Source organism: Urocitellus parryii, chromosome 15 (assembly GCF_045843805.1).
Source record: "Urocitellus parryii isolate mUroPar1 chromosome 15, mUroPar1.hap1, whole genome shotgun sequence".
Lineage (NCBI taxonomy): Eukaryota > Metazoa > Chordata > Mammalia > Rodentia > Sciuridae > Urocitellus > Urocitellus parryii.
Window position 1 is genome coordinate 41,328,426 of NC_135545.1, and position 14,566 is coordinate 41,342,991.

General features: G+C 34.1%; 1 protein-coding gene and 1 non-coding gene across 2 annotated transcripts in view; both read right to left on the reverse strand.

Annotated features, from left to right (window-relative positions):
• Positions 1-11,386, reverse strand: part of Terb1 (telomere repeat binding bouquet formation protein 1) — a 35,919-nt gene extending 24,533 nt beyond the window's left edge. The window contains exons 1-7 of the mRNA XM_026392654.2: positions 11,356-11,386; positions 5,551-5,661; positions 5,236-5,364; positions 4,022-4,153; positions 2,569-2,629; positions 2,366-2,481; positions 2,155-2,277 (exon numbers count right to left, since the gene is read on the reverse strand). Of these exons, the coding sequence (XP_026248439.1) occupies positions 2,155-2,277; positions 2,366-2,481; positions 2,569-2,629; positions 4,022-4,153; positions 5,236-5,364; positions 5,551-5,661; positions 11,356-11,386 (703 nt within the window). The remainder of the gene's footprint in view (positions 1-2,154; positions 2,278-2,365; positions 2,482-2,568; positions 2,630-4,021; positions 4,154-5,235; positions 5,365-5,550; positions 5,662-11,355) is intronic.
• Positions 2,751-2,824, reverse strand: Trnaa-ugc (transfer RNA alanine (anticodon UGC)). The gene has a single exon. It is a non-coding gene; the product is annotated as a tRNA-Ala (tRNA).
• Positions 11,387-14,566: the final 3,180 nt, after the last annotated feature.

The window sequence follows — 14,566 nt, forward strand, 5'->3', positions numbered from 1 at the left end:
TCACCTCTGAGTACATCATTAGCCCTAATTTATATTTCATACTAATTTTTTTTATCAATCTTTTAAGCTGGCATTGAGAGAAATAAGAAATGACAAGGTACCAAAGAAATAGGTTCCAATATTCAGAATTCTAGAAATACAGTCCTCTGAGTATTAAAACACTTGAATATAGACTGTATCAGCAATGTATAAAAGTTCTAATTGTTCCACATTCTCACCAATATTTAACATTGCCAATTTTTTTTTTTTTTACTTTTAGTCATGCTAGTGCATAGCTAGTGGTAGTGCACATGGGTTATAGATTTCTCTAAAGATTAATGATCAAGTATCTTTTCAAGTGCTTATTTAACATACAATTTTTTTTTAAGGTAGCTCCTGTTCAAATCTTTTGCGGCCCCCCCCCCCCCCCCGCCGATTTTTTTTTTGTTACCTTTTATTTTGTGGTGCTGGAAATTGAATCCAGGGCCTTGCACAAGCTAAGCAAGGTTTCTACCACCTGCAACCTTTCTAAATCACTATTAGTTCTAGTAGCTTTTTTGGATGTTCTATAGATAGTCATGTCATTTGTAAAATAATAATAATAATATATCTTATTCCTTTTCCAGCTCTAGTCCTTTTCTTCATTTTCTTCTCTTGTTGTACTAGACAAGACATATGGTAAAAAGTGAAATGAAGCGAGAGTGACCGTCCTTATCTTTTCTTTTTCCCCAGTCTCACAGAGTAAGTATTAAAGTCTTTTACCATTATACATGTTAGCTATAGTATTGTGGAGAGGCCCCTTATCACAACAAGGAAATTCCCTTCTATTCCTAGTTTACCAAGAGGTTTTGTCATGAATGTATGTTGAATTATGGCAAATCTTTTCTTTTGAGATTGTTCTATAGTTCTTTTTTTTTTTTTTCCTGTGAATGCTGTAAATTTTCTGTTAAACCAATCTTGCACTCTTGGGACATGTGTCATTTGGTCATAATATATTATCCTTTCTCTTTATTCCTACATTTGATTCATTAACATCTTGTTAAGAATTTTCACACCTCTGTTCATAAGGCAGTCTGACCTACAGTTTTCTTATAATGCTTTTTGGTAGTTTTGGTATGGGTATAATGTTGGCCTTACAGAATATTTTGGGAAGTATTTCTTCCATTTCTATTTCTGGGAATAATTTATATACAATGTTTTGTTTTCTTGAAATGCTTGGTAGGCTTCACCAGTAAAATTATCAGGGTATGGATTTCCCTCTGTGTTAAGGTTTTAAACTACAAATTCTATTTCTTTCATAGACATAAGAATATTCAAGTTATCTATTTCTTTTATTTTTTTTTTTTAAAGAGAGAGTGAGAGAGAGAGAGAGGGACAGAGAGAGAGAGAGAATTTTAACATTTATTTATTTTTCTTAGTTCTCGGCGGACACAACATCTTCGTTTTTTGTATGTGGTGCTGGGGATCGAACCCGGGCCGCACGCATGCGAGGCGAGCGCGCTACCGCTTGAGCCACATCCCCAGCCCCAAGTTATCTATTTCTTTTGAGTGAACTTTGGTAGGTTGTATCTTTCAAAGAATTTGTCCAATTCATTTAAGTCATCAATTTTTTTGACATAAAGTTGTTCTACTATTCCTTTATTATTCTTTTAATATCTGTTATGGTCATGTGACCTCTCATACCACCACTGACAATTGGGGCCTTTAATTACCAGATATTTGGGGCTTTTCTAGATGTTTATTTTTATTCATTACTAATTTAATTCTATGTGGCCAAAAATACACATTTCCTGTTTTTAGATTTACCACCTAGTTGCTCTGTTTTATGAGGCTATGTGGTGGGATTAAAAAAACAAACAAACTGTTTTTGCCACCATCTTCTAAATATCCTCCCCAAAATAACTAATTTTCTAAAAAATATATTTTAATTGTTGATGTACCTTTATTTTTTATTTATTTATATGTAGTGCTAAGGATCAAACTCAGTGCTTCACTGAGCCCCAGCCCCAGCCCCAAAATATCTACTTTTAAGACAGTTTTATCTTCAAAACTCTGAATGCTTCCAAAATGACCCATATTACTAGAATAAAATCAACTCAATTCTATTAACAATATTTTTGTTATGCTTTGAAACATGTTTCGTCAAGAATGACCTAGAGAATAATAAACACTTACTGTTATTTGCAAGAGTAAGTCCAATGAATGAGCAAATAGGGCGAATTATCTCAGGTTTCATGCAATTTGTTAGCCATTCATTAGCATGTGAAAAAAGTGAACAGCAAAACATTTGATTCTCATCTGAAAGAAGACAATCAGTTTTTATTTGACATTTGAAAAATACCAGTTTTCATTACTGTCTTTATATTTAAATATTTGAGATAATTACCATTTTGAGGATTGTTGACACAGACACACAGAGTACTACATACTGAAGACCATAACTGATAACTCTGGAAAACATTTTTATCTGACAAATTCAACTCATATTTTGAAAGAACTGTCCTGTTAGGTTAAAAAGAAAAGTAAATTAATATAAATAGGTTAAGGTCTTAAGCAATGAATAACGATAAAAAAATTCTATTTGTTTACCTGAATAATTGTGACAGAACTGTAATACAACCTGTTTCTCTCACAAGTGTTTGTCCACTCTCTTAAAAAAAAAAAAAGTCATGTATTACATAAATATGACTTTTGGGGGGGAGGGATACTGGAGAGTGAATTCAGGGGCAATTAACCACTAAGCCACATCCCAGGACCCTCCCCCCTTTTTTTGGGTGGTGCTGGGGATTGAACCCAGGACCTTATGCATGCAAGGCAAGCACTCTACCAACTGAGCTACATCCCCAGTCCCCCGGCCCTTTTTAATTTTTTATTTTGAGACAAGGTATTTCTAACTTGCTTAGGGCCTTGCTAAGTTGCTGGGGTTGGCTTTGAACTTGCATCCTCCTGCCTCAGCCTCCTGAGTTGCTGGGATTACAGGCATGCATCACCATGTCTGCTGAATATATCATTACAAAATATAACAGAATTATAGGAGATAAAAATTTATAACTAACATCGTTATGGCAAAGACACTATTTATACTTAGAGATTGACAACATTCAAATTTCCTCTAAAAATCATAAAACACTGATTTTGCATCATGGTTCTCTATTATAGTACCAAAATATGCTCCAAAGTAGAAATAAATAAATTCAGTCTTTTATAAGTTTTACAAAAAAACAAAGATAAAATCTAGAAGTACTTTAAATGACCATAAAATGCTTGACAAATTGAAGAACTAAATAAAGCAATGTTAAAAAAAAAAATACTGAGGGGCTGGGGTTGTGGCTCAGTGGTAGAGGGCTCAAGTGCCTGGCATGTGTGAGGCCCTGGATTCAATCCTCAGCACCACATAAAAATGAATAAATAAAATAAAGGTATTGTGTCCATCTACAATTTAAAAAAAAAGTAATAATAATAATAACACTGAACAATAGATGTATTAGAACATTCTACATTCTATTTGCAATTTTTCTATAAATCTAATATTATCCTAAAATAAAAACCATGGCTGGCTGATACAGTAAACTCTGTAACTAATTCGTCAATTCAGTTAAAAAAATCAATCAATTAAATTCATTAAAGGCTATGCTTTTTCTTGTAAAAGTTATTATATCCTGGGCTGGGGTTGGGGTTGGAGTTGTGACTCAGTGGTTGAGCGCTTGCCTAGCATGTACAAGGCCCTGGGTTAGATCCACATAAAAATAAATAAAATAAAGGTATTGTGTCCAACTACAACTAAAAAATAAATATATTTTAAAAAAGTTATTATATCTCAAATGTTCAATAAATAGTACAAATCACTTTCTTTTTATTAAAATTAAACATCAAATGATTAAATGTATCCTATTAATTCCTTTTTCTTTAAGCTAGTATTTCTCAGAAGTTAATGAGATTTAAAAAGGACACTGATATAAGGACTAGAATAAAAAGATTAACAACGATTATTCCAATTTATTATTTAAAAGGTTTTTAAACATTCATAAAAGAATATACTTACTATTGTTTGAAACCAGACCCAAAATAACATATACAGACATTCTTTTCAAATTTGTGTTTGAATCATCATTAGATAAGAATAAAGTTAGGTCTTCAAATAATTCTGAAGTACACAAAGTTTGCTGACAGTAAACTGAAATATAAAATATAATTTTAATTTCAATTAATTAGTGAGAACTAGTTTTAAAGAATGCTGAACAAAATACAAAGCTGCCAAACTGTGAGAGGTTCTTCACCTGAACTCATTTGATACTTATTAGAAATACAACAAAATTCCTGACAAACTGATATATCATACTTAAGTATCACACTTTAGAACAGTAGTATCTTAACCAAAAGTGGGCTCTAGGCTCCAAACATGTATTAATATCCTTTACAGTTTTCAGTAAAAACCGAAATAAAAAATTGAATAAAATCAGACAAAAACTTAAGAGGATAAATAACTAAACAAACCAAGAAAAACAATTTAAGAAAATTCAGAAACTTGCTCTAGGGCTGGGGTTGTAGCTCAATGGTAGAGCACTTGCCTAGCACCTGTGAGGCACTGGGTTCAATCATCAGCACCACATAAAAATAAATAAATAAAATACAGCTATTGTATCTATCTACAACTAAAAATATTAAAAAAGAAGTAATAAAAAAAATCCTGCTCTGGAAAACAAAGGGACAAATTATATTTGTGCATTTTTGGAGACTTTTCTAGAAATCAAAGTCTTTCAAAAATAAAATAAAATAACTAACAGTGGTTATTTATTTTTTTATAGACACTCATGCAATAAGTAGAATTTCACAAAAAAATAATAATTTGAACACAGTAATATAGTAGGCATTTTATTTAGTGCCCTACACCAACTACTATCCCCTCTCTCAGGGGCAAAGATTAGTTATCCCTGTATCCTCAATGCCTAGCACAAAACTTGGTCCTTAATATTTGTTGGTGACATATTTAGTTACTAGAAATATAAAAGTATAAATTTGGTTTGGTAAACTGATGGTTCACATTCAACCTTTTTTCAGGAACACAGCAGAAAAGTGTTCTTGCCAACATGAAGAGTTATATCCAAAGCATACAAGATGGTTGTGAACTATCTACATCTTTTGATTTAAATACCTGGATAAAGCTAATCAAACATGTAAAACAGAAATTTAATTCTACAATTACTTTTTGGTAAAATATAACACTTTAAAGATAATAAATAAAATTTTACATATTACCATTTTTTTCTGCAACTGCTCCTAATGTATACAAAGCTGCTTCTTTTACCATGCTATGCTCACTTGACTTTGCAAGATTTTTTACAAACATCAAACCACCAATTTCCCGAAAATAAACACCTGCATTATCTGTTGGGTATAAACAAAACAAAACAGAAATGATATTTATTTCCATTATTCTGTTGAGAATTTAAAAATCATTTGAAGAAAGTAATATAACATACAGAGTAAAAGAGTAGAAGAGAAAAAACATGCATATTTGATATCACAGTACTATGTAACTAGAATCAGATAAAATTCATTATAATATCTTACTGTTTTGTTGACAAATTGAATGAATAGTGACCAAAGCTTCTTTTTGTGAAAATGGATTGTCCATTTGATACTTTAGACATTCCAATAATAAGTTCAGGTCAGTCTTCATTTCTAAAAAAGAAAAATTTGATTAATTTGAACTAAAAGTTTACTTTCAAAGACTAATGATTCAATTGCATTTTCCCATTACATATCTTTGGAATGTTTAACTTTTGACGTGTGTGTGTGTGTGTATGGTGCTAGGGACTAAACCCAGGCTCCACTCAAGCTTGGCAAGAGCTCTATCAACTGAAGCGAAATCCTCAGCCCTAGAATGTAAGCTAACAAACAAAAAATGTATAAAAAGAAAGACATTCTTTAAGTAAAAACACTTAAAATGAACTTCTAGTTCTTTGGTTTTACCCTAACATGGCATACAGAAATAGAATGTACAAATATTGTTCTCTTCAAGTGAAGCTACAGTGGTTTAAAAATCTGCCATTTAGAAATGAACAGAATGAAAATGAAAACATATAAACATTTGTAGAATGCTATTTAAGCAGTATTTATTTATTTATTTATTTTGAGAGAGAGAGAGAGAGAGTGTGTGTGTGTGTATGTGTGTGTGTGTGTGTGTGTGTTAGTTTTCGGCAGACACAACATCTTTGTTTTGTATGTGGTGCTGAGGATTGAACCCGGGCCGCCCGTATGCCAGGCAAGCACGCTACCACTTGAGCCACATCTCCAGCCCCTGAAGCAGTATTTATAAGGAAATTTATAGCATCTATAGATTTACCTATATATTTATATTATCTATAAATTAGTAATTTATAAATACCTATGTTATAAAAGAAGGGTCTTAAATCAGAAACCTCAGCTTTCACCTTAAAAAACTAGAAAAACCCAAAGTAATCAAGGAAATTATAAAATGAAAGCAGAAATGAGTAAAATAGAAAACCAATAGAGAGGGTCCTTTGAGAAGAACAATAAGATAAACTTCTAGCCAGACTAATTAGGAAAAAGAGTACAGACTGAATTACCACTATCAAGAATGAAAGAACCAGGGCTAGGATTGTGGCTCACTGGTAGAGTGCTTGCCTAGCATATGCAAGGCCCTGGGTTCAATCCTCAGCACCACATGAAAATACATAAATAAAATAAAGGCATTGTGTCCAACCACAACTAAAAGACATTAAAAAAAAGAAGCTAAGGTAGGTGCCCTTCAACAGATGAATAGCTAAAGAAAATGTAATATACATACACAATGGAATATTACTCAGACATAAAGAAGAATGAAATTATGGCATTTGCCAGTATTGGGTAAACTGGAAACATGCTGAGTGAAATAAGCCAGTCCCAAAAAAACACACGCCAAATGTTCTCTTTGATATGTGGATGCTAACATACAATAAAGTAGGTGGAGGAAAGAATAGAAGTTCATTGAATTAGACAAAGAAGAATGAAGGGATGGGCAGGAGGATGGGAAGAGGAAAAACAATAGAATGAATTGGACATAATTTTCTTATGTTTATGTATGAATACATGATAGTGAAACTCCACATCACCTACAACCACTAGAATGAGATCCTAATTAGAATAAGTTATACTCCATGTATGTATGTCAAAATATACTCTACTGTCATGTAAAAAAAAGAACAAATTCAAAAAATAAATCTTGTTGAACCAAAAAAAAAAAAAAAAGAATGAAAGAGATGGCTTTACCATAGATTCTATAGATATTCCAAAGATAAAAAGGGAGTAGAGAGTATTATGTTTAACTTCATATCTATACAGTCCATGACTTAGGTGAAATACACAAATTGCTTAAAAAGTGAAATACACAAATTGCTTAAAAGATATAAAATCACCAAAACTCAAGAGAAAACAGATAACCCGAATAGGCCTACATCTATGAAAGCTGAAATCATAGTTTAAAACCTTTTCATAAAGAAAACACCAGGTTCAGATGGTTTCATTTGTAAATTCCACCAAACATTTAAGGAAGAAATAATACCATTCTATACAAGCTTTTTCAAAAGTTTGAGAGAAGGAATACTTCTCAATTTATTCTTTGAAACTGGCATTACCCTTATACCAAAACCACTAGAAAGAGAACTACAGCCCAATATCCCTCATGAGCATATATGCAAAAAGTCTAAACAATTTTAGCAAACTAAATCCAGCATGACCAAGTGGACTTATCCCAGATGGAGGGTTGATTTAAGATTTGAAAAAAAAAATCAAACAATATAATAAAAACCTTTTGGTCATCTCAATAGATGTATAATAACATTTGATAAAATCCAACATTCATTTTTGATTAAAAAAAACTGTCAGCAATCTTGGAATAGAAGGGAACTTCTTCAACCCTGGCAGTTATGAATTCAAAATGAAACAAAATCCTAGCATCATACTTAACAGGGAATACTATCTAAGACCAAGAACAAGACAGATTTGTCTAGTTTTAGCATCATACTAGAGTCTAGCTAGTGCCATCAGTTAAGAAAAAAAGAAATAAAAGGTGTATCTCCCAAAAAAGGAATATAGCCAGGCATGGTGGCATACAATCCCAGTGACTATGGAGTCTGAGACAGGAAGATTACAAAGTTGGAGGCCAACCTCAGCAACTTAGCAAGGCCCTAATAAACTGAGTGACAACCTCTTACAAAATAAAAAAATAAAAATGGTTGGGGATGTAGCTCAGTGTTAAAGTATGCCTGGGTTCAATTACAAGTACCAATAAATAAATAATTAAACAAACAAACATACATACATAAAAAAAGGAGATATATGTCCATACAAATCTCATGGCACCATTATATGTAATAGCCAAAAAAACACCAGATCAACTAGAATATCTATCAGCAGATGAATGGATAAACAAGTCATGGTATAACCACACAATGGAATTAACTACTGTTAACATGAAATAAGGATGAACCTCAAAATAATTATGCTGAGAGAAAAAACACATGATATGATTCCATGTATTAAAAAAGTACAAACTCATATAAAGTAACAGAAAACAGACTGGTGGTTGCTTGGGAAAAGAGAGCCTGAGAAGGGATATAGGGAGGGATTACTAAAGCTCATTGGAGGATATATTCACCATCTTGAATATGATGATATTTGCATGGTTATACATGTGTCAAAACTAATCAATGTGTACACTTTGTTGTAACTAAACAGCAAATAATACTATAGTCCTTAAACAATTTCTTCTCTTTAAGGATTTAAATACAATTATATATAGGCTCTGGCATAATTCCTGAATTAACATTCAAAGTTCTGAAAGACATAGAATGAAGGGAGGACATAAAATGAAGGGAGGACATAAAAATACAGAGAAACACACTAAAAATTAACTAATTCCTATTATCAATCAATATTTAGTCTTCCTCTTGAAAGAAATCCAGCTGGCAATTTGTTTCAATGGAATAATTTGTCACTAGTTTGTTAGTGAAAAAAAACCATAGCACAAGCTGGGTGGGCTGGCACATGCCTGTAATCCAGTAATTTAGGAGGTTGAGATAATAGGACTGAAAGCTTAGAGCATCCTGGGCAACTTGTCTCAAAATAAAATATAAAAAGGGCTGTGAGTGTAGCTCAGTGGAAAAGTTCCTAGTGCCATCAAAGAAAAACACAGTACAAAGTCTATCACCAAGTTTTCTTTTGGGAACAGAAAGTATTTAATGATCATTTTATATATTAACAAAAACTACACGATGGTAAGTTTTTATGGATATCAATAAGTTACATCAACAACGTGTTGATGGGACACGTGAATTTCAAGTCTAGACACAAGGTGGGGTGAGAGAAACAACTTCCTTATGTACTCCTCCACTCTCTTTCATACTTCCATCTCATTTTAAAATCTCCTATCATATGCCTTCCCTTCCCAGTAAAAGCAACTAATGACATCTATATCTATCATGTTTCATTTTGGATTTATCTTCTCTAGGCTGAGCAACCAAGTTCCTTCAATAATTCCTGAAGAAAACAAGCAAACAAAAACTGAAGCACATATAATACCAAAAGCACAAGTAATAAAAGAAAATTTGATAAAAAATGGAAAACTTTTGAGCTTCAAAAGATACCATCCAGAATGTGAACAGATAATCCAGTCTGGAAGAAGAGACCTCCCAATCATATACCCAATAAAAGGCGTATGTTCAGAATATATAGAGAACTCTTAAAAATTCAATAACAAAAAGGCAATTTAAAAGTGTGTGAAGGATTTGAAAATACATTTCTCCAAATATAAGTTAATAATAAGTAAGAGGAAAGACACCCAACATTGTTAACTATTAGGGAAATGCAAACCAAAATCACAATTAGATACAATTCACAATGTTAATAAATGAATGACCAATGGGAACTGATGGATAAATACCTTCACCCTTTGGCTGGGATGAGTTAGGCACACAACTCGTAGAATTTCCTAGTGGAGTTTTGCTCTAGAACCCATGATAATGTACTCTTCTGTCTGCCTTCCCTTTTCTATCTCATTTTGCAGCCAGTGTTTCCTGAGATTCTTTTTTCAAAAAAAAGTACTTACACTCAAATCCTTGTCTAAAAGGTCTACTTCTGGGGGCAACCAAGTTAAGTCATAAAATGAAAGAGTGAGATATGGAACTTAGATTGAAGGGTTGACAAATGAAGTTTGATAGGTAGTCTGAGAAAGGCATTACCAACAATTAACTCCTATCTCTCCAGATTGTTTAATTTCTTTTTCTCTGGAATCTCCATTCCCTCTTCAAAAATTCTTTGTCTCTACGACCTGGTAAGACTTCCTTGATAAGCTTGGCACTGTGGTACAAGTCTATAATCCCACTTCCTTGGGAGGGTGAGTCAGGAGGATCCCTTGAGTCCAGAAGTTTGAGGCCTGTCCAGGCAATACAGCATTTCACACACACACACACACACACACACACACACACACACACACACAAAGGAGTTTGGGGAGTACAGCTCAGCGGTATAGCATTTACCTAGCAAACACAAGGTCCTGGTTTCTATCCCCCCCAACACTAACAAAAAAAAAAAGAGAGACTCCCTTGACATTTTAACATCCAACTACTACTATATATCTTCAGTTAAGTTTTTAAAAAGAATAAGCTATTCAATACTGTCTTAACATCTTCATTTCCCACACAGACCTAAATATACTCCACTCTAATATATATATTCTAAACATACTGAACTTTATCAAATGTATTGTTAATATTGTTAATAAAACTAACAAAATCCAGGGGATAATTCAGTTCTCATCTGTGACATCTGACACTAATGCTCTTAAGCAATCTTTTTCATGAAGCATTCTCCTAAGACTGACTTTCAAGACATCAAATTCTTGACTCTTTCTTTCCCCCTTTCTGAAATGTCTCTGTCTTTTCTGAGGGTCCTTTTCTTCAGCTAAAACCATGGGATGGCATGCATTAGGGAATGTTACTCCCCATACTTTATTATTATTATTTCCTCTGTGGTTGACCTCCTCCATGTCTAGGGATTCTGTTTCTATCTTTCCAAGAATAATACTGACATCTACACCTCCAGGCATACTTTAACAGTGGTCCTCTCAGGTTCCCACTGTTAAAGTATATACTTTTATATACTATCATTAAATCAACTATCATTCGGCATTCAGAACATTATTCTCCATTGTTAGTTTCCTGAAGGCAGGAATAATGTGAGAACCAGAGAAGGTGCTCAATATTTCTGTAAATTGCTAAATGACTCATTTCCTGGATCCAGTCAGATAATCTGAAGTATATCCCACAAATATATTATAGAACTGACTGCAGATATGATTCATGAATTTCTCACCTTGTATTTTCTTTGTATCCTCACTTTCCATGTTTGTCTGTATTCTTTTTCCTTATATTACATCTGTAAGGTAGAGTAATTTTCTCAATTTAAATCCATTTTAAAGAATGCCGGAAATATAAATGTAAAGGAAGTAGGCAAAAACAGTTTTCATGAAGCCAGAAAACCAGGGATTTAATCTTCAATTTAATAGATGTATGATACTGGGCACATTGCTTAAATTCTCTGAGATTCAGTTTCCTTACCTGTAAAATAGGACTGATATTTCTATGTATGGAGTTGTTACTAGAATTAAATTTGAAAACATACATAAATACATCTAGTGTTCTGAAGCACCATAGGCACCCAACAAATTTTATTAAACAAATGACTGACTGATTAAACCTAACTAGTCCTCCTTGGGTCCTATTTCCTTATTTTCTTTCCTGTAAATCTCCATCCCAGTTTCAGTTGAAAATCCTTCCAGGAATCAGAGGTTTAAAACACAGATCCAGGATACTCTCTTTAGATCTCCATTTTTCTTCACAAGCTAAGTTTAATAATATAAAACATTTTTTCGTGGCTGGGGTTGTGGCTCAGGAGTGGAGTCCTTGCCTCGCACATGTGAGGCACTGGGTTCGATCCTCAGCACCACATAAAAATAAACAAAATAAAGGTATTGTGACCATCTACAACTAAATATATATATATATATATTTTAAAAAACATTTTTTCACTGGAAATGATGGCACACGCCTGTAATCCCAGGGACTCAGGAGGCTGAGAAAGGAGGATCACAAGTTCAAGGACAGCCTCAGCAATTTATCGAGGTCCTAAGCAACTTAGCAAGACACTGACTCAAAATAAAAAAAAAAAAAAAAAAAAAAAAAAGAGGGACAATGCCGGGGATGTGGCTCAGTGGTTAAGTACTCCTGGGTTCAGTCCCTGGAAATAAGAAAAAATACTAAACATTTTTTCCAACAACACATGTATTTTCAGCATGGTATTCTACCACTATGCTTAAATTTTGTATATATCATTTGTTAGAAGAATTTTTTTATTTAATTAATTTATTTATTTTGGAACCAGGGATCAAACCTAGGGATATTTTACCATGAGCTACATCCCAGGTCAGAGGGTCTATCTATCTATCTATCTATCTATCTATCTATCTATTTAGACAGGGTCTCGATAAGTTGCTGAGGCTGGCCTCAAGCTTTCAATCCTCCAGCCTCAGGCTCTGAAGTCACTGGGATTACAGGTGTGTACCCAGGAAGAAGTTTTAAAATAATTAGCAACTCTGATATGGCATTTTACATGTTCTACTTTAGAATGCTAAATTAATTATTTCAAAAACAGAGTTCAATTAATTTAAAACAACAAATCAGGACTTATGGAATTCAAATTCTTGTTTACTCCAATATGTTGTCAAAGAAAGATACCCAATTATCCTTTTTATTTTTCATTCTTACTCTCAAAATGAAAATAAAATTCCTAAGCAAAAAAAAAAAGTTTAAGTGAGAATCTTTTATAAACTAATGTAAAATTTATACTAGTTTTGCTATTTCTAACTTCTTATCACATTAAAAAAGAAATGGTGTGTGTTCAGCAGTAGAGTGCTTGCCCAGTATGTGAGAGGCACTGGATTTGATCCTCAACAACACATCTAAATAAATAAATAAACAAATGTGTCCATCTACAACTAAAAAAAAAAAAAAGAAATGATTATTACACTAGTACATCTTCAGGATGAGACATTGACATTTACTAGAAAATTCTAATAGCTAGGAAAAACACTTATGTTACAAAGTTAACAAGAACAAAAAACACTTAAAAATTACGGTATAAAAGGCAAAATAAGATTGAATAAACAGACAGAAATATATTAATAGTTGTCTTAGGGTGGTTCTATTTTATTTTATTCTACTATTTCCTATTTTTCTTCTTATTTATAATATAATGGCTTATAATATTCAGTACATATCTACTGTAGGCCAGGCTCTAGGTTCTTTACACTACATTAATATTATATTATTAGTCTTTGCAAAAATTTTTATGAAGGTGCCATATTGATGAAGATAGATGACAAAAGGTTAAATGATTTGCCCAAGTTCAAACAGCTAGGGGTTGGAATGGGAATCAAGAAGATCTGAAGCCAGTAGATTTTATCCTCTATTAGACTGACTCTCTCTATATAGATTTTTTACCATTGAGCAAACTGGCTAACATTTGGAAAAAAGATTTTAAAAACTGTTATAAATGGACAACTGTATCATATAATGATGTTTTTATCTTGTGGGGGAGCTTAAGAACTATTTCCTCATTTTAATTAGTCTAACCTATGGCCCCCACTCTCACACTCTCTCCCCCCAACGTTATTGAATCCAGGGTGATCTACCATGGAGTTACACCCATGTCCAGCCCCTTTCACCTAACTTACAAAATGTTAGATCAAAAACTTTTTTGGAACTTACATATTATCCCAAATTATCAGAAAAGAAAAATGACATTTTTCCGCGCATAAGGCTGGCAGAGAGGGCTGAAAATCCTGCCACTAATTGCCATCATTAACAGTGGCTACTTAGCTTTGACTCACACCTGGCGGAAAATGACCTCTTAATGGAGAGGCTAGGAGGAAGGGCAAACATGCAACATGAAATAGGAATTTTCTGTTAGAACAGTTCAAATGGTTTGTGAAATAACAATCGTTCAGGTCCCAGGAAACGCCTTAGGGATCAATTGGCTCCACAATATTAACGGTAGATGGTTGCACGACCCCTCGCCGCCTCACCCAGCTAACACCAGGAATCTTTTCAGAAGGGGATCCTAACCACCCTGCTTCCTCAAATGCCATTCAATGATACCGCGGCCTGGCTCACCTGAGGAGCCGAGGCCTCCTTCTGAAGAGCACAGGCGGTCCCCAGGGTTCTTCTCCACCAGGCTCCTGGTAGAGAGCAAGCGCAGTCAGAGGGCGGCCTAGCCGAGCACCCAGCCCACCTACCGCCGGCGCCGCTAGGGCCTCGGGCACGCGGCCTCGCCCTGGGTCTGAGCCGCTATCTCACCAGCCACTACCACCTGGGAGGCACCTGGCGCTGCTGTGCACAGACGCCTAAGGGAAACAAGGCAAGGATCTCTCCCACCAGGAGCTGCGGGGGCTGCAGAAGGGTCTGAGTGCCTGCTCTAGAAGGCGCCGCCTCAGCTCAACGCCTCGCGGTGGGCCGGTAAGTAAAGA